This window comes from Rhinolophus sinicus, linkage group LG06 (assembly GCF_036562045.2).
Source record: "Rhinolophus sinicus isolate RSC01 linkage group LG06, ASM3656204v1, whole genome shotgun sequence".
NCBI lineage: Eukaryota > Metazoa > Chordata > Mammalia > Chiroptera > Rhinolophidae > Rhinolophus > Rhinolophus sinicus.
The window spans coordinates 108,805,534-108,828,612 of record NC_133756.1 but is presented as its reverse complement, the minus strand read 5'-3'; the positions used below and the strand labels follow the sequence as shown (position 1 = coordinate 108,828,612).

At 45.6% G+C, this 23,079-nt stretch overlaps 1 protein-coding gene across 1 annotated transcript; it reads right to left on the bottom strand.

The window, feature by feature from the left end:
- Positions 1 to 8,460: 8,460 nt before the first annotated feature.
- On the bottom strand, positions 8,461 to 18,207 carry FZD4 (frizzled class receptor 4). The gene is made up of 2 exons (XM_019739591.2): positions 17,297 to 18,207; positions 8,461 to 14,942 (listed from the first exon to the last, which is right to left on the bottom strand). The coding sequence occupies exons 1-2, from the start codon at positions 17,579 to 17,581 to the stop codon at positions 13,614 to 13,616; spliced, it is 1,614 nt and encodes a 537-aa protein (XP_019595150.1). The 5' UTR covers positions 17,582 to 18,207; the 3' UTR covers positions 8,461 to 13,613.
- Between the last annotated feature and the right edge of the window lie 4,872 nt (positions 18,208 to 23,079).

The following is a 23,079-nucleotide window of genomic DNA, read 5'->3' as shown; positions in this document are numbered from 1 at the left end:
TAGCAAGGTGACTTGGGTTGACTCTCCCTGATGATTTGATTTTGCCTCTTGGCATTGTTCAGGTAAATATTAGTCCCACATCTCTTTCCAAATACATTCAGTCTCTCGCTCTGTTTATTTCTTCATCTTTTCTTGCATTACCCCTCTCCTCCCTCCTCCCTCCTCCCTTTCTCTGTTAATCTCCTTTCCTTCTCTTCTTACCTCCCTTCCTCTCCTCCTCTCACAAACACATTTGTTTTTCTTACATAGGGATGGTATCATGTTGACAGGGTGGGTGAAATGAGAAGTCTCTTTTAAGTCCCTGGAAGCAGAATATTTTCTTATGGATTTTTTTATTGTTTGAACTGTTTTGCCAGGCTAATGCTAATGAAAAAAGACTCTGAGGTCCCTTATCTCAGGCCAACCAGAGGATGCCTTCAAGTTTTTGTTTTTGTTTCCAAGCTGGTTCCTTACAAATGCATCCAGAAGGTCACTCTCAGGTCCCCAAGATAGTGGTGGGTGATCAATCACATCGAGGACAGCAGCATCACAGAAGATAATCTCACGAATGGGAGGATTTGGGGAAGGAGAAAGGGGAGCCTGAGCTGTCGCGGAATTGTGAGCTCAGTAAAGGTGATCTGATGGATTGCTTTCTTCTCCAGAAGTTCTCTTGGACAGACACAAATAGATTCTAGCTCCAGCAGTTGCTTTTCCCCTCTGACATTTTACTCCACACAAATAAATATACACTTACATAAAAGGCTCAACTATTTTCCAGATAATCTGATAATTGCAGCTCAGCAAGATAGAAAGACTATGTCTAATAGCTCCAAGGACTGGGTGCACACGGGCTCCCCCAGACAATCCCTTCAAAACAGAGGGGACTCCAGTCCTGGACAAGCTTTGTGAGCTTGGGCAACTCATGGAATTTCTCTGAGCCTCAGCTTCCTCTACTATAAAATAAAATAATGAATTAGGTGTTTTCTTTCAACAAAACTTATTAAACATCTACTTTGTTACAGGCCTTGCTAGGACTGAAAATTTCTCTGAAAGGATAGACCCAGACCCTGGTCTCAGGGGATCTCAAGGTTTAATGGGGGAAAAGATGTCCTGAAGCACTCAAGAAGGTGTCAACTCCAATGGACCCAGTCGAGATTAGGACCACCCGTTTGGTCAATGATTCTTAATCAGTGGTATTTAATCTTTGGAAATCATAGACCCTACCTGTCTATGAAAGGATGGACCATCTCCCCAGAAAAAAAGACACATGAGTATGTACAATATATTGCATACTGTTATAGACTCCTTGCATTGACCCCAGATTTTAAAAAACCCTGTTTTAGATCATAGCTTCCCCAATTGTACAATCCTGCAATGTTAAACCAGGACAGAAACTTGGAGATTATTTTTGTGAGTCCATCTTATTGCTCAAGGGGTGAAGGCTGATGTCATTTGGGATAATAAATGGTTCTGTACATATTCAAAGACCTACTCTCCTGATTGTCAGCTCTAACCTTGAACTAGTTGCCCCTACTCCTAATCTGCTCCTATCAAAACACTTTAGCCAAGTAGAACAATCTAAAGCCACAAATGGCTGATGTCAAGATGTCAGGGAACATTTGTGGAACATCTGGACTAGCCAGGGTGTTAGGCACAAGCGGAGGCCCTGTCCTCGGAAAGCTCACAGATGTCTAGGGAAGGGACACATAGAAACAATAGAATGGAATATGTCATGTGCAATTATAGAGTGTTTGAGCGAGGCTGAGAGGTGACATACAGGAGGGCATGATCAGCTCAGCTTGGTTGGATCATGTGAGGCTCCCAGAAGAGGAAACACTTACACAGGGTCTTGAAAAATGGGCACAGGGCCAGGGAGGTAAAGAGTCTGCTGGCTTAGGAGACCAGCGTGGGCGAAGGCAGAGAAGGGACACACAGCAGGAGGTATGCAGGGAACTGGTAGTGTTTGGGATGAGCTAGAACACAGGCTATGTCTGAGGAATTGGTGGGAGGTGAGGGTGGAAGAGAGGGGCGGGGGTCAGATACTGGGGGCCTTGAATATCACACTAAGGGGCTTGAACCAAAGGAAGAATGTCAGCCCGAGTGATGGATTAAGGAGTCTCTTCCTGAGAATGGTGCAAGGAGACCAGATATCCATCTGTCTCCCGGCTGGCCTTCTGCTGGGTGGGGGTGGGGATAAAGATAGGAGCAAGAAGATTCTGTGAGATCCCTGCCACCTCTCTTTAAAAATAAGCCGCAGCCAAACACTAGGGAAGCATTCAGAAAAGCATTCAGAAATGACGGGCAATTGGCCTAAGATATATCTCTAAGATGTCAATGAGATTTATTCACCAGAAAAATACCAATCTTCTCCCCTAAGATGGCTACATGGGAGGAGGCCTTCTCACAAATACAGATAAATTACTTTCCTTAAAAAAATAAAAAGACATTTAAAAACCTGACCCCAGTTTGATATACTGATGTATATACTGATGATATACTGGTATTCCTTCCCCAATTCTCACATTTTTCATCTATTCTTAAAATTGGACCAGTTTAGCCCTGGGTGGTGGGCTGGCTCTGAGGAAATATTAATCAAGAGAACATCCCCAGAAATGCATAAGGGTGGCTGTTTCCATGCCACTACTTTTCAAGATTACTAGGCAATATGGGCATGTATAAGTTCTTGGAAAGGGTGTGTTTTCTCTCAAGCAAATGCATAAATAAAAAATTCTAGTTATTACTGGGACACTATGAAGTGGGAAGTCGGACCAGAAGCTGTGTTCCCCTTATTTACCACTAGGTGTCAGAAGCACCCCGTTTTAAAAGAAAGCTGCAACATTGCTGCTCTAAAGAAAGCAATTCCCCCTAGTGTTCAGATTTCTCAGCTACAAATGTTTTTAAGAGTAAAAATTGCAAAAGTTCAGAACTCATCTCTTGCGTATCTACATAATGATTATAGTTCTTCAGACTACCTGCAAATAAGATCGACAGTATAAGATCAAAACAACTAGATTTTTGTTGAAATATCCATAGTAAACGCACATCGCACAGGAAATTCCATCGCATTTACACCATTTATTTAATAAAAATAATCTCTGCGATTATTTGCATTTATTTCTGAAGGAGGATGTTTTTCCTTCCTCAGAATAAGTTCAGGAAATGGGTGAAGTGTTCAGGAAGTTAGCTAAATGCTGATGTAAATCCAAAAGGAAGGTCTGTTGTTTAAAAAAAAAAAAAAGTACCAGAAAAGCTAGGAAGTGGTTCTCTCTTTCACTTATGGAAAATGTTATACAGAATTCCTGATTTAAAAGGAAGAGGACTAGGAAAAATGTGTGTGCCCGTGATATCTTTTTCCGTGGATCTGGTTAGACAGTCCAGACTTACTGATAACAGTAGCGGGCAAAGAAAACTGTGTCAAGAAGTAAAATCTTAGGTGGGAGACGTGACCGGGATTAAGTTTGTACTAAATTAAGCCCTTACTATGCAATTTGTATCAGCTATTGTAGGAAGTATGTCATGCTAGGAAACTCTGAGTCCAAAAGAGGTGGTGGGGCCCCTTAGCACTGCATAAACAACCAAACAGGACGTTCTCTTCACATGGACCCTGTCCCTTCCAGCCACCAGCAAAAGGTGTCATGCTGACCTGAGAGGACTGTGAGAGAGACAGTCTCAGTCTGGGAAACCCAAGCTCTGTAGGGGTGCTTGGCCAGGGTTGCAATCTGCCTGGGCCCTGTGGTGCCGAGGTCGTTGCTTATCTGTGCTTTCAGGGTAGGGAGTGTGCTATATCAGGTGTACAGAGCAAACACAAAACTCCTTGCCTCTGTAACACTGGCAGTTTAGAAAGCAAAGATTCGGCTCATTGATCAGTGCCATGGAGTACACCGTTTGTCATGGTTTCTCTGAAAATCGCCCCGTTCTTTTCATCTCTCTGCCACCACCTTCTTTCAGGCCTTCATGTTTTCCCATCCAGCCCTGTCTGCCGGCCTCCAGGTTGCCTTCTCTCCAGCCCATAGTCCACAGCCAGGGTGAGCTCTGTAAGACACCAACAAGGATGAGAGCCTTCCTTGCCCTCAAACGTCAGCCCGCTCTCCTGTGCCCGGTGCAGGACAGAGTACAACCTCCAAGGCCTTTCATAACTTGGCCTCGGCCCACCTTCTCTCCCACTCCAAGAATCTCAGCTCCAGTTACACTGAACGACTCGCTGCCCCACAACTCCCCACAGGCAATTCTCAGCCAAGGTGATCACACATTCATTCCTCTCACTCTGAGTGAATGAAAATTGACCATGTATTCTTTTAACTTCTATAAAGCAATCTCTTTGGATTTACAGTATTATGACACGAGAGAAGCAAGAGAATGAGGCTCCGAGGATACAAGGCAGACACACCTACACAAACCACCTACTCAGTGCAAATGTTATAAATCAAAATACGTCCTAGAAAAGATGTTCAGATGGGGGCAGTTAGCTGATCTGATAAGCAAATGTCTCCGATGGCACATCATAAGTAAATTTTAATTTTAATTTTCTAAGAGTATATATTGAATTCAGACGGTGGTTTTGGCAAGGAGACGAAAGTCTTAAGAGTCATGGTCCCAGGGATCCACCCTCCTTCCTTTTTCCTCTTTCCCATGCCTTACTACACACACATTTACCTACTGAGGCAAACGTATCCTTTCAGGGATCAAATGGTGAGATGACAAATGTTTAGGAAATGTTTTCCTATTGCACTTGGTACTCAGATGCTATTCCGTCCAAGCTAAATCAACAAGGCTCTGGAACTTAGGTTAGGAAGCAATTACATAATAAATGTGATAGGACTGGTAGCATGGATCCTTTAGGGGGTAGGGATGGAGGAGGCGTGTGGTGTGCTGCCATCAACTTCTGGAGGGAAAGGTTGTGTCTTATTTATCTTGGTGTTCCCCACAGTGCCCTCCCAGGACAGTGGTTGGCACGTGATGGACCCTCATTCAGCTATTCAACAAATATTTGCTAAGCAGTAGAGGATTTGTTTTTCCAGGTTTGGAGCTTTAAGCTTGTTAATAACAACTAAATTCTTTCTCTGTTTTGTCATCTGCACTTTTGGACTCTGAATTGAACCTTGTCTTTTGCGGTGTGTTTTTTTTTTTACAATCATCCCTCTCTCCCTTCCCAGTACGCTACATACAGTAGGCTACCAGCACATATTTGTCGGGGAGGAGGAGAAAGGTGGAAGAGAGATGACTTAACATTAAGCTGCACAGCAGGTAGGGAATCATCCTGAAATCCACCTCTGAGACAAGAGAGTTTTCTCTGAGGCTATTGTCTGATCATTTTTCCAGAAAGTCCTTCCTGCATAATGGATCATGCTGCCACCTTTGGTTTCTTTCCTATGCTGGCCATGTTTGTCACCAAAGCCTCTCAGTTTCCCCACCTAACAAAGGCAGAATGCTTCCTCCTTCCTATACTAACTTCCATTCTTCCATAGATGTCATATTCTGTACCAGGCACTGAGGGCACAAACGTAGGCACCTTTGGGTGCTCAGAGCCATCCTCAGAGAGCCCAGGCTAGGGGGTAGATGGACACAGATGGACCATTACGAACAGTACAGTGAAGGCTCCCAGAGTTGAAAGCACAGAGGCTTGGACTTACCTCTGTCCAGAAGGAGAGGGAGGCAGGACATGGCAAGTGGGGGAGTCAGGAAAGTCTTCCCAGGAAAGATCACCTAAGACTTCAATCTTGAAGGAAGAATAGACAAAACCTAGTTGAAGAAAGCTTCCAGGCAAATGGAAACACATAGGAAAAGGCAAAGGAATAAGAGAAAAACATGGAACTAGGACAGATTTTCTATGTGACTTATCAATTCCATCTCATTGCTGTCTACTGTACCCATTTACCTCATATCACGTGAAATGATGCAACCCTCAGGCATTTTAGAAACTGTAGAGAGCCAATCATTTAATCTCTTAAAGAGAAAGGCATTGACGAGGTGGACTAGCCAGGAGATTAAGCAGATTCTTGGTTGAAACCAGCATTGGGTACTTAGAGGAAACCACGTGGGAGGCTGATGAAAATCAGGCGATTAATGTGAAATGTAAAACATTTTGTGTTTTATTCTCTCTCCCTGGGAGTTTGAGAAGTCGGACTTTCTTGCTGTGTGGACAGAGAAATCCACAAGTTTTCTTCACCTAAAGATGAGACAGAAGAAGAGGAGAGAGTAATTCTAAGAATTTCAGGTGGGGCCAAGGTCCATTTTGAAAGCCATTGTGGACTAAACCTTTGCATGTCCAACAATTTCTAAACCTTTAGTGAGATGCTCCAGTCCTACAACCCAGCCGCATTGTGCAGGAAAACTGAGGAGACGACAACGCCCTTCTTCTCTGAGTGTGGTTTATTTCTGTTCACAGAATCTCGGAAGACAGGAGGCCAAGCCTGACCTCTTTTGTCAGGAGTCAGCTCAATTTTAAAATTATGATTACATGTGAAAGCTAAAATGGGAAAGAGGAAAAAAAAAATCAGTTCTCAAAACTGAAATGCTAAAAACCCTTGGGCCACATTCCAGTCAAGGTCCTGGCCCTGCACACAAGAGCTCCCCTTGGGGGTGGGTGGCCAGGAGAGCAGCCAAGACCAGTTCAAATCAGTTGAGTGTCAGGGATCTGGGGGTTTATTCTAGGAGTGTCCAGCTTACAGATAAAGAAACTTACCAGAGTAATTATGCTACATTATCCTTAAAAAACAGGAGCTCATGCCCAGGTCTTATTATTGAGAGTTGCCTCCTGAAACAGTTATCCATTCCCAGTGAATTATTTGCAGGAATTGAAAAAAATTAGAGGACTAGAGTAGGTATGAGTTTCCTAGGGCTGCCATAACAAACTGGTGGCTCGTAGACACAGTTCTGGAGGCTGGAAGTCCGAAATCAAGGTTTTGGCAAAGTTGTTTCCTATTAGAGGCTCTGAGGGAGCATCTTCCACGCCGCTGTCCTAGCTTCAGGTGGTTGCTGGCAGTCCTTGGGGTTCCTTGCCTGGCCTGTAGGTACATCACTCTAATCTGTCCCTCTGCTTTCACATGGTGTTTTCCTCTCTGTGTATGTGTCCAAATTTCCCTCTTATTATAAGGACCCCAGCCATTGGATTAGGGCCTGCCCTAATCTAGTATGAGCTCATCGTAAATTGATTATGTCTGTAAAGAGTCTATTTCTAAGTAAGTTCCCATTTACAGGTATGGGGGTTCGGACTTCCACCTGTCTTTTGGGTGGACACAGGTCAATCCGCCCCTGAGTGTGAAACAAAACCCTAGTTTAGGCATAAGAAGACCTGGCTGCCCAACCACCGACCTTCTGTTGGGGTACCCTGGGCAAGTCCCTTATACTCTGGAAGTTTCAGTTCTCCTCTCTAAAGCAAAGCAATGCCTGCCTGACTTACTTCATCGATGCCATGAGAATAAAATGAAATTATGTTTAAAAAAAAAGTGCTTTCTCTATGGAAAGTATTTCTACAAGTGCAAAGGATAGTTATGAATTCATTCCAGATTGCGTTGACTTTCCCTTAACTTTATAACTACTTAATGAGTAGGTAATAAAAATGAGAAACATGGCGTGTTTTACAGGGCAGAGAATTTAAATTACATGCTTCCCTTCATTTTTGGTTTGAGATAAAAAGTACAATCGCCATCTCCAGAGAAGAACAGTAGTGCAGAGCCTTGTGCTCTGGGGCTTTTCACTCACACCAGAACTGGTCAAACTAACGGGTGAAAAGCAATTTGAAGGCAAACCAAGAGGGTAGATGTTTTCCTCTGGAACATCAGCAGACATCTCCAATGGCAGTGAGTCCCCTTCCCTCTGTATCTGTGTCGTAGGTCCTGGCAGTGTCCTGATAATGGCTTTGATTTTGCTTTGTCTGATGGGTTTTCTGGATATGGGAACACAGAGCCCCCCAACTGATAAAATTCTCTGAAAAAGCCATTTTCCTGGCTGACTGATGCGACATACTCCCACGTCGGTTACACAAAACAGAACTACTGTACAGCCAGAAAAAAAAACAAAAAGGTTAATGAAAATCTACAGTCAACAAATAAAACAAAACTCTTCCCCCTTTGTTAAGAGGCCTGAAGCTCTAGCCGTGATAGACAAACTTTTTTCAGGCCACCAGATTAAGTCAAAGGGACTTGGAGGGTATATAAAAATGGCCACACATACTGGAAATGCCAAGAGGTGTCATGGGCTGACAGCTTGAGAACTATAGTTATGTCCAATGCATCATGTGACTACTGGAGTGTTACTGACGACCACAATAGTGATAAATTCTGTTGACCTTGGGCCCTGGGGGTTTGCTGACCCAGGAGAAATCCCAGAAGGGAAAAATAGTACCAGCAAAAAAGAAACAAAGAGGCTCTCAGAAAGAGGCTCTCAATTTGCCCTGCAAACCAAATTCTCTAGTTCTTACTGTTGGGTATGTGTGCTTCCCAGGGGCTATTATACACCATCAGGAATATGCCAAATCACACACCAGGTAATAAACAAAACTTTATTTTCCTTTAATACAAAAATTAAATAGCAAAGTTTATTTATTTTTTTTTTTGTACAGCGATAAATTAGAAATTTACAGTACAGACATCAATGCAGACATACGTTTGTACATCCTTAAAAGCAGGGTCCATTGCCTTGGATGTTCAGCAATTCGTTCAGGGCATGTGTAGCCGGGGTTTGCCTGGTACCTCTATGTCGAACATCTGAAAGTCCCCAGGTTGGCCTCAAGGTGGCTGGAGCTGCAGGGTGGCACAGGGGTCCAGGAAAAGGCCACAGAGCACACTAGCTTGACTGCTGCATGAGCAGGTTGAGTCACATTTCATCTTGTCACGGATCACAGCAGGTATTTATTCCACCCTTCCTATAAAGAGGTCAAGGGGCCCTCATCCTCAGGCCCTTTAAAGTCTTACAACATCCCTGTGAGGTAGGAAAAAATTCAGAACCACCAGATGCCCCACTGGGAGAGACCTAGAAAGCAGCCTGCCCCTCCCAAAGCCCAAGTCAGGGCCCGAGCCCATTAGCAGGGTGTGGAAAGGTGCATACCTGGGAGAGAAGGTGGACTCAGCAGTCAGGGGGCAGGGCCGCTCCGGCCCCTCTTCTCAGAAGTCTTCTGGGATGACAGTGGTCATGTACTGAATAGTGTAGGGGATCAGGGAGCTACAAAAGCTTGGAGGACAAGGTTCATACAGGACCCCAAATGGACCCTTTACAAATGGCCTGGGCGAATACTGGGAATTTGCTCATGCAAAGAAGAAGTGAAATAAGGTAAATCAGAAACAGAGCAGACTGTTATAGGACAACTGGGCTTGCCAAGGGGAAGAGGCCTGTCGGGGGATGCAGGGCTCACTTCCCTCCTAGTAGTGTCCAATGTGCCATTACTTCCCCGGCGCATGGCAAGAGGCAGCAGCAGAGAGCTCTGACCAGGCCACAGTGAAGCCAAATCCATTATTTAAGGCTCTGGTATCTGATCCTTGGGAGTAGCAAAATGCTTGCCTAGGAGTTTCCAGGATCTATGACCTAGGCCCAGAGGAAAAATGATAACCTGGTTCCTCTCCCAGACGTGATACAAACCCAGACATGGACTCTGAACCCCAACACAATAAAGGAACAAAAAGGACTGTCAGAGCCCAGTGACTGCAAATAATTGGCTGAAAACAGCAACTCCTTCCAATCTCCTCCATCGCAGAATGAAATTCAGGATGTGCCAAGAGTCTCGGGGGGCTCCTTCCCAAGTCTGTGCTATGTGGCTCTCTTTCCTAACTGCTGCTGAGGCCACCGCACCAGAAGCCCAGGATTGCACCCTACTGGTGAAATCCCTTTCAATTGAGTCTGCCCTCTAGGCCTGAGGCTGTCCAGTTCCCCTCTGGCTCCTCAGGTTCCAGCTTGGTTTCCAACACAGTAAGCACTCAATTCAGTGATCAGGAGACTAAGGGGGGGGCAGAGAGGACAGAGCTGGGGGTGCTGGTAAAGTCATGGTTCAGAAGCAGATACAGAAGTCTCCCACATTCTGGGTTTGGGGAGGGGAGCTGTGCAGGTGAGGGAGTGACTGGGGAGAGGAAAGTGAGAGATCACCTCAGGGAAATAAAAAGTGTCACCCCTTCTCTGGTTTCAGGTCCCTGAGCAAGCTGCCAGCTCAGAAGCAGTCTCCGAGATCAGGAAACAGGTCTCCGTAGAGGGAAAAGGATATGAATCAACCAGGTAGTTCAACCAGATGGTTCTGGCCAGTGCCACCCTACCCCATGCTCCTCTGCCCTGAGGAGTGGCCTTTACGAAGGAGGAGAAAGGAGTTTGCCAGAGAGAAGGCTGGACAGAGGTGCACTTGGGCCCTGCTGAATAAAATCCCTGGAGGCCAAGGCATTGTGTAGGAAGCTTACAAACATACTTACTTATTCTCGATTTCAGAGGAAGAAAAACAACCCTAACCTTTTCCCTAGCAAGAGGCTGTCCGCAAATGTACTTCTAGAAGTCACATGGAATTCCCCATACCCGGAATTACCTGTCCCCAAAGCCACATTAGATGTGGGAGCTCATGTCCTCACAGTCAATTTTCATAGTTTTCCTAGGGGATTTCCACAGAGACCGTGGCGAAACAGAGCTGATACTTTCTGTCAAAACCCGTCATTGATTTGCAGAGAATCCTGGGAAGTGATGGGAGATGCGTTCAAAGTAGAAAGACCCAAGAAGAGGTTCATGGGATGGAGATAGGGAAACAGATGGCAATCCAGAGACCCGTGTACCTTCCCAAAATCAACAGTGAAGTTCAGCAGACCCAGGAGCCCCCCCTCCCCAGTCTAGGTTGGTTAGAAGAACAGAGCTTATCCTCCGTGACATCCCCTAAGGTGCCTAACACAGAGCTTTACACACAGTGGGCACTCAATAAATGTGCTGATAATTGACCCTTTTTTTTCTTTTTTTTTTTAACAAAGCCAACTTAAGAGGTGATGAAGTCACTTCAAGGTAATTGGTAACTGCCTCCTCACCACAAGCTCCTTTCCTGAAACTATAAACACTCTCCATTGTCTGGAATGTGAAAGGAAAGGCCTATAACCCTGTGATATTACTAAGGCTACGAATCCAGCCTTCTAATCAAATATACTTCCTCCTGCGAAGGCAAGAGATTTGTTAGAGAGATGGTAAAACCCAGAAAGTTATCAGGGCACTAGCTCCAGAATTCTGTGTCCAGGTTCGCTCAAGTTCTCTTATTGCTAGTATTATTCTTTCATCATTCGCAAATATCGAGCACCTACTCTGTGTCTGGCCCTCTGCTAGGTGCTGCCTTGGTCATAGAATCACTGACACAGGACAAAAAAACTTGCACTACAAACCCTTGCACTCTAACAGCAGGGCCAGTGCCCGGCTGCACGGCCCTTCTTCCCCTGCTTGGGCCAGCGTCTCTGCATAACTCCCAAGACACTAGAGTGGAGCGTGAGTAAGGGCAGGCTCTGCCCCCGGGTGCATGCTCCACGGGCCTGGCCAGCTATGGGAACTGTCTGCAAGCAGCACGGGGAGTTCACATTGTGCATTTCATAGACAATGTAGTCTCAGATGGAGTTCAACTGGTCCTTCTGGGGATCTTTCTCATGCTCCTGAAGCCCTGACCCAGAGGCCAGCCAAGGTACTCAGGCCTGGGACACACAGCAGGGCCCACCCCCACCCCCATGCCCACTTAGCATCTGTCTCCAAAGCCCCAAGACTTTCCTTTCCAGAATCTGCAACAGACCTTACATGCATCTTCACCTCAGACAGCTCAAGAGCCACACAAAAACAGAGGGAAGAAGGAAGGAAAATGTCAAACCATGGGTATAAAGCTCAAACAAACAAACAAAAAGTCATGCTTATTTCCAGAATCTGACCACCAATTTGGAATTTTGAGTCCCTAGAGATGGTTTTCCATTAAGAAACGTGATAAAAGAGCTTTCCTACTGCTTGAAAAAAAGGGAGGGCATGAATAAATAAGTAAATGAGTCATGGCAAAGTAGTTGCTGAAGCAAAGACAGGTATGAGTTACAAGGAGAGCAACCTGTGACAGTGTCAACAATTTGTCCCAGAGATCTGGTGATTAGAAGGCCTAAGGCGGGTTAAGAGAAAGGCCAGTTACAATTTTAAAAGAACTGCAACTTTTGAGAGGCTGCTAGGGGGTACCCCCTTGTAAGGAACATAAAGCATAAATTTTAAAAGCTCTGGATACCTCCGCAAAAGGCAATTAAGACTTGTGCTGTTAGAGTTTGCAGTTCATTTCATATGGTCTACACTTTATTCCCTGCTAACCAATCAGCTCCTGGCTGACATTCTGGAGATTCATTAAGCACCACATAAATACTCCAGGCCACACTGCCTCCAATGAAATCTCATAAGGAGACTTTGCCAATTACTGGGAAACAATTATGCACCAAGTAGTTGGATTAGCTGTCCTTAGTTCCCTCTACAAAATTGAAAAAGTCTCCATTGTGGTAAGTAGACCAGACTCTTCTGATAACATTCTTATACTAAAAGAAAAAAAAAAAAAAAGACACTATCATTTTGAGAATGCAAGTTGACCACAGTTTGAAAGTCAGTTGAGTATACTATTATGTCATGGTCCAAGAATGTGCTTTTAATTGTAATTGACACACACAAATTACATAGTTAATCTGTGTGAATGCAAAGTTGCCAAGAAATTTAACATTTTAGCTCTTCCAGACTGGCGTCTGCATAGATGCAATCACACAAAGTAAAATATATTAAGTCCCCATTGCTCAATGCAACAGGTCTCTGGGGTCGGTAAGGTAAGTCGACTTGGTAAATCTCATTTTCCTCTGAATTAAGTGATTGTCAGAAAGTGAATCACCCTTCCTTTTCCCCCTCATTAGGCATGCTGCAGTGCAAAAATTCCTATAAAAATACCTATTTTGAGTCATTAATGTAAAATGAAAAAAGCAGCAGCAGCTTGAACAGACTGAAATTTAAGAAGAGAGAGAAGAAAAATCCACTGGATACCTTATGTGTGTTTGTACAGTACTTTTGTTTGTTCAAACAATTCTGTTTTATGACAAAGGCACTGAAAGATTCTGACACCAGCTCTTGGGAGAGCAATCCACAAGTTCTAAACAGCAGACAGTGCACCAGAGAAAAATGTTTATGTTAGATCAGCCAAACTATAAAACTCTTGTAACACTTCTCTGAACCCAGCATTTCCAGTGTTTATAGATTGCTTTGCTATCTGAAAGACCCAGTTAGTATTTAAATTTTTAAAGGGTTAAAAAAGTTAATCTTTCTCCCTGCAAGTTACCTACTCACAGCTCAAATCCCACCCTGCAGGGAAAAGCAGCACCGCCCTGGACCTCCTGGAATCTAGGCAGGACCTCCATGCTCCAAGCTGCGACCTGCTAAAGTGATCAATGTTATGATTTTTCACAGCTTTGAAAGCCTCTCACTGGCTTTTCCATTTTGGATCATTCCAAAGTCTGAAGCAAAATCATTAGTTTTATGACGCTGGGGGAAGGAGGGGAGTCGTGGTAGGTTATGGGGGTCACTTAACTGTGCGGCTAGTTTGTTCAAACTGAGATTCGCTGCATGAAACTTTTAGTAGCATTTACATCAAAATGCTGGCATTTCCCCCTTCAAAATTTGGAAAGCGTGAAGGCTGGCTAGCTTTATACCACAGTTTCATTGCCTTTCCCAGGCTTTACCCAACCATTCCCTCTCTTTTCTCTCTTTACCTTCCCAGAATTCACCAATCTGTTGGAACACTTTTGCCATGTGTGAAGAGTTTTGGCAGACCAAATCCACATGCCCGAAGTGATGCCCACCAGCAAAGACATAAAAATTTTCAACATTTCAACTGCCATATTGGAGTCATCTGCAGAATACCGGAAGAGCGCCCAGTTGGAGATTTCATAGAAATAACAGGCAATCACACAGGTGGCAGGGACCGTGTACAACACCGAGAAGACTCCAATCTTGACCATCAGTCTTTCCAACTTGTCTGTCTTTGTCCCATCCTTTTGAAGATTGGACCGAATTTTGAACAATGCCACCAAACCTGCAGCGATGAACAAAGTTCCGATCACCAAGTAGGTGAAGAGGGGAGCCACCACAAAGCCCGTGAGGGCATCAAGGTTTTGGTTCCCGACATAGCACAGGCCGGTGAGTTCGTCCGCATCTACTAGTCTCATAATCAAGATGACAATGGTTTTCACTGCGGGGATGGCCCAGGCTGCAATGTGGAAATAAGAGCTGTGCATTTCGATGGCTTCATGACCCCATTTGAGTCCTGCTGCCAAAAACCAAGTGAGTGTCAGAATAACCCACCAGATAGAACTGGCCATTCCAAAAAAGTACATCAGCAAGAAAATGATTGCACATCCTGTGTTCTTAAGTCCTTCTTGGATGAGAACAGGTTCTGCTGCCTCTTCAAAATCGCAGGATATCCTTTCCCGGCCTACAGTCAGCCTGACAATATAAGCAATGCTATAAATATTATAGCACATACTGAGAAATATGATGGGGCGCTCAGGGTAGGAAAACCTGGAAGAATCGATCAGGAAGGTCAGCACTGTGAAGGCGGTGGAGATGAAGCACAGGCTGGCCCACACGGCCATCCAGATATCGGTGAATTCCTTGGCCGAGCGGCTGTATAAGCCAGCATCGTAGCCACACTTGAGAACGCAGTTCAGACTCCTTTTCACCCAGATGTACTGATCGGAATTGGTTCCCACGGAATGGCACTCTTCCCCAGGCTGGATGGGGGTTTTGTGAGGTAACGGCACTTCCTCGTCACCTGGCCCTTCCATGCACATATGGTTGTGGTCATTCTGCGGTGGGAATTTGCTGCAGTTCAGGCTCTCCGGCCAGGCAAATCCAAATTCCTTTAGGACAGGTTCACAGCGTCTCTTGACCGAAAGACACATGCCACCGCATGGGCCGATGGGGATGTTGATCTTTTCTGTGCACATTGGCACATACACAGAACAAAGGAAGAACTGGAAAAGTAATGAAATGAACAAAGGAAACAGTGACTTGGAAGCACGATCGAAGGCTTGCACAAAGCTGAGCTGTACACTTCCAGTCAAAGTACACATCTACTTTTAAACCAGCCTATAGGGAGTCCGACCATTTACGCTGCCCTCAAACAAGGGTGCCTGATAATCTGTCACTTACTCACTTTTCTTCTTTTGGTCCTAGTAATCCTTCCCAGAACATAAATAAAAATGTGTAAAAAGGACCCAAAGAAATATATAATCCCTTTTTGCACAACACTTAAAAGCAATAAACCTTAAAAAACTGACTTTGAGTCTCCCTTCTTTTTCAGCTACCATTTGAAAGAGCAGAACAGACTAATCAAATGACTCAGTCATTTCAATGATTGGGGTGACTTATTTTTATCCCCATTTCTTTATCACCATAAAAATAAATGTTAAAAAATAGGTAGATCCAGATTTTCTCCTGTTAATAGTCTCTCTTTTCTCTATTTTATCCCTTAAAATTATTTTTTAATCAGTCCCACAGTGACAGAGAAAGTGTCCTAATTAAGACACTGTTACACCCAAGAATAGGACGCAGGGTAAGTTCTCTGGTCGCCAGGGGTTTGTTTGGCCAGGTTTCCATAATGAATAATAATAAAGCACAATAGGAAAATATAAATGTTAAGTCCCTGAAAGTGCAACACCAGTAGGGGAGAGTCCAGTTGCTGTCCTCAATTCCTCCAGCATTGATAAACAGTCTGCTTGGCTCCTTACAGATGTTGTCTATGAGGTCTAGAGTTACAAGTGACTATTTTCCAGCATGAAAAGGGATCCAGTCTTGTCCTTCAAAACAGCTTGGCTGCTTCCCCAGGATACATGTAATTAAAAATATATATCCCCGCAAAAGCTGTTTCTCCAACAAAATTGCCACTGATGTCAGGATATGTTCTGTTTCCAAACTGAGAGCTAGAGGATCATTTCTTAAGCTTTTATAACCTAGTTCTAAAGTTCTGAAACTTCCAAAGGGACATTTCACCAGCAATGAGTCTAATCCCAACCATCTTTCTGAAAACACTGAAACATAAATGGTCTGAAAAAAACCTTTAAAATTTTATATATATATATATATATACACACACACACACACCGTGTTTCCCCGAAAATAAGATCTAGCTGGATCATCAGATCTAATGCATCTTTTGGAGCAAAAATTAAAAATTAATATAAGACCCAGTCTTATATTAATTTTTGCTCCAAAAGACAAATTAGAGCTGATTGTCCGGCTAGGTCTTATTTTTGGAGAAACACAGTATATTTGTGTATATGACATGCACCTAGTAAGTAAGCTGCCTGCTTGTTTCTTATCTCTCAGAAGTTGCAACCAGAACCACAGATATTGGAAGCTTTTAGCCTGGACAACTATCCCCTATTTTTTCCCCCCAACTTCTCCCTTTTCTAAATTTCTTAAAATCACTCATAGCCTCGCCAAACAAAATAAAACCAGTGTTAACACTTTTTAAAACGTCCTTTCAATTCTTTTTCTTTTCCAATGAATTGGTTGATGTTTTTTGGAAGATTATAATCACCCAGTATATGCAAATTATTTCTTCACTTACTGTTGTAGGATGAACATTTTTTGTATCATTACATAAGCTTTAAAATTGTTAATGACTGCAAAAAATAATAATGATAATCTTTCAATATACAAATTACCTTCTTCTTGGAGCTTAACCATACCATCACTTTTTTCCCAAGCTGTGTTTTCTCCCCCTCCAAGTACTAAACCTGCCCTCCACCCTGAAGAACAAATGAACTCAAGCCAATCCAACCATTCCTTCCTGAGTGACCTCTAAAGTCATGCAGGACGACCTGAGGAGGGGCCATTCCGCAGAAAACCGCGCATTGTTGTTTTATTTAATAAACCACCCAAAAATATGGGGGAGAAACGAGGTCGGTGAGGGAAAGGTTCCCAGTTCCTTATCTCTCCTTCCAAGTCTTAGTTGCAGCTGGCTGCCCTGCCGGGGACTCGCCCACTGAGCAGCGGCGGCCAGAGTCCTTGGCAAAGATAACCCTCAGCTCCACTGGGGTTAGGGGCTTGGCCAGACACGGGTGGGCAAGGGAGAAAAACGGAAGGGCGGGGTGTAAGAGTGGGTTCTTTCGCAGGCCAGATGACTTACACAACGTTTTTGGCTTCCAGTCCCTGAGAAGGGACAGAAAAGTGGGGGTAGGGATGGAAGTCAATTTTTCAGGATAGTTTTACCCTTCAGCCTAGGAAGGGGTCAGGGGGTTCGACTTGGCAAGGGCTTCACGGAGTTAGTTTCGGGTGTCCCTGCCCAAGGGGTCCCGCCAGGGGTGGGGGTGGGGGCGCCCACCTGCAGCTGGCTGGAGCAGCCGTACTGGATGAGAGGCGTGAAAGTTGTCAGCTGCAGCTCGGCGTCCGTCTGCAGCTCGTGCCCAACCAGGTTGGGCATCTTGGTCACGTTGTAGCCCAGGTTCTGGCACATGGAGATGCGGATGGGGTCGCAGCGCCGCTCTTCCTCGTCCCCGAAGCCCCAAGCCGACCCCAGGAGCAGCGGCAACAGCAGCAGCAGCTGCAGACTGAGACTGACGCCCCCGGGCGCCCCCAGGACGCTCGGCCCTGCGCCCCGCCAGGCCATGGCCAGAGCCTGGGGCAGCAGCGGCGGTGGCGGCGGCGGGGGCTGCTCCAGCAGACACCCCCAGTTTGCACCCGGGCGCTGACTGCCCGCGCTGCTCCCAGCTCCCGGGCAGAGTGTGATACGGTTCCAAGGGCGATGAGGGGGCAGCGGCGGCTTTCCAGCAGCTGCGCGCAACTGTGTGGGATATTAGACTTCCAGGGCCAGAGCCGAGGGACAGAATGCGAGGGTCATGGCTGCAGGCGGCGAGCCCCCGACCCAACGCGGGCCGTGTCCGCACGGAGTCTCCCCGAAGCCCGCCAGCACCCAGCGCCGCGCCGCTCTAACTGCTCAAGCCCTCCGCGGTGCTAGGGGTTCGCTGGGCGGTAGTGGAACGAGACGGACAGCGCACCTCCCCAATGGCCCGGCGCCGTGGGCAGCGAGGGGCGGGGCCTCTCTGCGGCAGGAGAGGTCAGGCCCCGCCCTCCGGCGGCTCTCCGCGGTCCCTCCTTTCCCTCTCCTGAGCGCCCCGCCCTGCTTCCCCGCTCTCGCTGTGCTCCCACCGGGTTCGTGGCGTTCAAGGGCCAGGCAGGGATGGAGCCGCGTTGCTCCGGCAGGGCGAGCCTGCCCCCTCCTCTTCCAGGTGAGAAATGCTGCCAGATAGGTCGGCTCCCTTGCCTTTACTTCTTCCAGCTGTCACATCCGCCGGTGGCCACCTCCCCGTCAGGCAGAGAAACGTACACAAAGAACACGGGATTTGGATTTACAAAGATTGTGACTTTAAACCCCAACTGTGTGAACTTGAGCAAATTGCTCAACCTCTGGGCGTCGGTTTCCTCATCCGTAAAGAGAATTAGGAGGATTAGAGATAATGCGTAAAATGCTTAGCACGGTGCCTAGTACAGCGAGAGCTCGCAGCTATTTTCACTCCTAACTTGCTTGGTTGGAAGCCCGGCCCCCCTCTCCCCGCCCCCAGGCTGGGCCGACCCGCGCTCGAGAGCTGCCTGTCTCCAGCCGCGAGTGGGGGAGGCGCCCGGGAGCAGCCGACCAGCCGACGGTCTCCCGCTCCGATTTCCTCACCGTATGAAATGAAATTCCACAGGGGGATTCGAAAGGAAATGAGACCGGGACGCTCCGTGCTTCTCGGCCCGCCGCCCTTCCTGTCTCGGGGACACGGTTTCTAAATAAGGTTGGGAGGGTGAGAGGGCAGGAGGGGAGAGGCTTGACCTGTGCGAGAGGAGGGGGGTGAGGGGGGCCAAGAAGGTGCACAACCACCGGTGCGCCCTTCTCCCAGCCTCCCAGGCATCCCTCCTCTGAATCCTGCATCTCTTTTTAATTTATTCTGCTCCTGCGTAGGGTCCAGGGGATCACGCGACCGGTGTATTGGATCCAACTTTCCCCTCTCATTCCTAGCTCTTCCTACCCCCACCCCCTGGGACGGAGCTTTGTGTTAGTTCACCCTCTCCGATTTCCATCTGAGCCAGTGAAACCCTCAGCAGGTGGATTCCTAAACCATTTACTTGTTACTTGACTGTGGTCAAGTTATTGCGTGTCTCTGAGCCTCAAATTGGCCATCTGCTATAAATGAGGAAGTTCATGTCTACCCCACACAGTTGTTCTAAGAATTAAAGGAGAGAATGCCTGTAAATCATTTCACACAGTGTCTGGCACATATTAAGTGCTAAATACCTTGGTTATTGTGGGACAGTCTCCTGCTTGCCAGCATGGTGCCAAACGATATCTCCAGCAGCCCAGGTCTGAGAATCTGGTGAAGAGCTTTCCTTTTTTTCTGAGATCGTTTTGTCCCACACTTGCTACTGTTTGCCTAGGGCTTGGTGACAGGGACAACGTTTTTATGCGTGTTTGTATCCTCCCATTTCAGCTAAGTCTGTCAAACGGCAGAGGCTGTATGTAAGTTGGAGGGATGTGTGTACCATTAATGTGGTGCTCATATTCTGTTTTGTATTTTTAGTTTTCTTATATTGGCAAATAAACTTGGCTGAGGGCAAGAATGGAATCAACATTTTTGGTATTTGGCTCTGTGCCTAGAACTGTTTGGGGCACATAGAAGCTGCGTTATCTCCAGCCATCATCATCACCTCCCAGGGAAGGAGACTCCATTAGTCCCTTGAAGAGATGAAGAAACTGAGGCTAGAACCAAAGGGATAGTTAGGAAATGAAAGATCAATCAAACCAGGGCTCACAAGAGGCCTTTCAAAGATGGGAAATTGGGTTGTTTCCCCCGAAGAGTTCCCAGCTGAAAATCTACATACTCAGCAGTCGGGTGGAATGCTCTGTATGCCTGGGCTGAGTAATACATGAGACCATTGGCCTACAGTGATGAATAAATTATTAGATGCACGCGTCAAATAAATAGAAGATCCCCACCCTCTAGGAACTTGCAGGAAGAGACAGAGAATAAACAGATAACTGTAACTCAGTGTGATAAGTGCACAGAGAGAGAAATCGGGGGCAAATTGAAAGTAGAGGTGGCTAAGTTTGGAGGGCTGCTCAAAGAGGAATGACCTGCAGGATTCTGAGCTACTCCATAAAGCGGAGGTAGTGGGCAACTGGCACGTCTCCTGGGGCACTTGCAGGGAGGGGAAGGGGGTTTGCTTTTGCCAAATATATGTGTACACGGTTTATTAAACAATGACATCCATAAGGTCAAGGAGCAGGCACTGTCCCTTGCACAGGGTCTGATACACAGAGGGAATATCATTAGTGTTGGGTGAAGGAATACTATTATCAAATCAGTAACAAATAACTCATCTAGAACCCGTACTCTGTGCCAGATACTGTGTAATATGTTTAACATACGTATTATCTCATTTATTTTGCACAACAACTTGAGAAAACTGATGTTCTGAGAGGTTAAGCAATTTGCCCAAGATCACACAGTGACAGAGAAGGACTCAGTTGCATGTCTGTCTGGCCCAAAAGTCTGTGTGCAGTGAGTGCACGATACTGCTCTCATAGAGGAAACTCTTGACACTCAGTTTACTCCCTAGTTAAAGATGACCCCTTTGTGATCTGGGCCTCTTATACCTGGCCCTGGCATCCCTGCCTCAGGTTGCTTGAAGCAACTGTCTCCTTTGAGAACACTCAAAGAAGAAGCCTCTTCCCGGTCAGAAGCTTTTCCTGTCAACAGCTTTTCTTTCCCAGCGTGGAACTCATGGCAGGTATTTTCCAAAAAAGAAAGCCAGGGGAATCACATTTCAGTCTGAATGTGGAAAGAAAACAAAGACCACAACTTAGAGCTAAGTCTGAATGGCCTGGAGCCCCTCAGTCTCCCTCTCACAGAGCGGTTTATAGTCGCCAGTCTGCTCCTGGTGACAGGCATGGCATGTTTGTCTTTGTTGCAGAAAATACTTCCAGGTAGAGGGCTATCCACCCTGTGACATGCAGAGCGTTTAGGAGAGGAGTAGGAGATAGGGACATGTGAATAGGACCTTCTATGAACCTAAAGGGCAGGCCATGGACCCCTAGTGGCTCTAGCCTGAGTGCCTGGGCAGCTTCCTCCATCCACTCTCTGAGTAGTGAAGATGCACGCGGCACACTTTGGAGCTGCAACAAACATGACTTCAGGGGGCTGGTGGGCAGTTGGAGGGCTCTCCATTTGCATCTAATGAGAGGCTAGATTCTAATTAACTCCTGTGATGTGTTAATTTTTCAACCTGACATCTTCTGCTCTAATAGATTCTTGTAATGATTCCTAAATTAAAGACTGCATTGGAAGACTAGGGTTTAGGTTAACATCCACCACCTAGGGGGGGAGTGGGGGTGGTGTCGTAAACAACCTTTCCCTCCTAAGGAAAACCTCTCATTTGCAGCTTTTTGCTCACCCAATTAAGTGCTGAAGTAGTCACCACAGCCTGCTTTTTACTTTCTGCAAAACAATCCAACTAATCCATATTCAGTAGCTTCCAAGAAAAGTCTTATTCCAACCACTCATGGAGAAACCAGCTTCTTTGAATCTGGATGGAACATTTAGAACTCACAAAGAGCTGTCTTGATAGAAAATGCAAGAAAGTGGTTCATAATTATCCTTTTCAGTTTTTGAGGGGAGAATTCACTGGGACTAAAACCTCATAAGGATTGCGAATTTACTGTGGAACAACAGAAGCATAGGGAGAAGCCATGCCACATCCCATCAGTTGCTAGATAGTCTGGGTGCTACATCTTCCCCTGCACCCAGACTAGTTATAAAACAATAATGTGTACACTAAGCAAAGAGAAGGGAACAGTAATCTTGCTCCAAGTGGAGGAATGAGAGGCCCCAAGGGGTTAATTAACAGCTCTTAAGTGGCAGAGCCAAACCTTCTTATCCATTGTACCAGTAGTCAGCAGAGAAGAGTCCAGTGACCACAGAGCTCTTGCATATCAAGGACTCAAAGCCCTATTCCTCCCACCACATATAAGTTGGTACATGGGACATTCTTATTTGTTGGTGTAATATATAGATGGGCAACCAAGAGCCTTTGCAGGAGGCAAAAAAATAATGTAAATGCACTTTGTACCTCCACAACCTCATTTCATTTCCATAGTTATTAGTCAAACTATTAGAAAATGTTTCGTGATGGGTTATTGTGGGCATGTCACTGAGCTGGGTACTGAGAGATATGCAGACATACAAAAGGTGGTCCCTGCCTTCAAGGAACTTACAGTCACATTGGGGTCACAAGCCTATGGGACCCATAATAAAACAAGCCTATTTATAGTTAAGTGCTTTTTCTTGAGGTCCCTTACTCTATTATAAGTTTGTTTTGGGGGGTTTTGTTTTATTTGTTTCTTTGTTTGGTCTCCCTCACAAACCTCTGAGGTCAGATGCTGGGTCTTCTTCACCGTTTTGCTGCTGAAGAGCAAAGAGAAACACTCCCTGACCCATAGAAGGCACTCAATAGATACTTGTTGAACAAAGAAATGGTTGGTTCAGGCTATAAGTCCTAATTCTTCAGCAAAAGAGAAGATTTATTATGTGCTGAGTGTAGGTGACCACCAAAATACAACCTAACTGGTTCCAGAAGGATGGTCAAGTCTATTCTATCAACCATTCCTACGAGACAGCTTTCAGCTTTCTTCTGCACGTGGATGTTTTGCCTATCATTTATTTTCCTTTTCTATTAATATTTTACTGTGCCGATTCTTAAATCTTTTAAGGTAGAACAATGTCTTTGCCACAATTGTTTGATTTGAAGCCTGTTTCTTTACACCATGAATCAGCTCAAGACATTTTCTTATCACTGTTCATTGGCTAGTCAACTAATCATCTCATTGTCAGCTGAAACCATTGGGAGTCATATGGGCCATAAGACAGGTGACAAGTAGAAGTCTCAAGCTAAAGGATCATCTGTAAGTGGTAAATTTGTAGAAAAATTGGAATGTGAGCTTCGCTATGAGGGGTGCATGAGTTTCCAAGAGACCCAGGGAAGCATGGAAAGGAAGGCCTCCATAATAATAGACTGACACACAGCACTGTCATCAGTTGATACAGGTGAGAGTGAACAGGAATAAAAATGATG

What these genes read in the sequence shown, in the direction of transcription:
- FZD4 (XM_019739591.2), bottom strand. Translation starts at nt 17,581, where the DNA reads ATGGCCTGGCGGGGCGCAGGGCCGAGCGTCCTGGGGGCGCCCGGGGGC. An exon ending in GCTGCTCCAGCCAGCTGCAG is followed by an intron (nt 14,943 to 17,296) that starts GTGGGCGCCCCC and finishes TTACTTTTCCAG; the next exon opens with TTCTTCCTTTGTTCTGTGTA.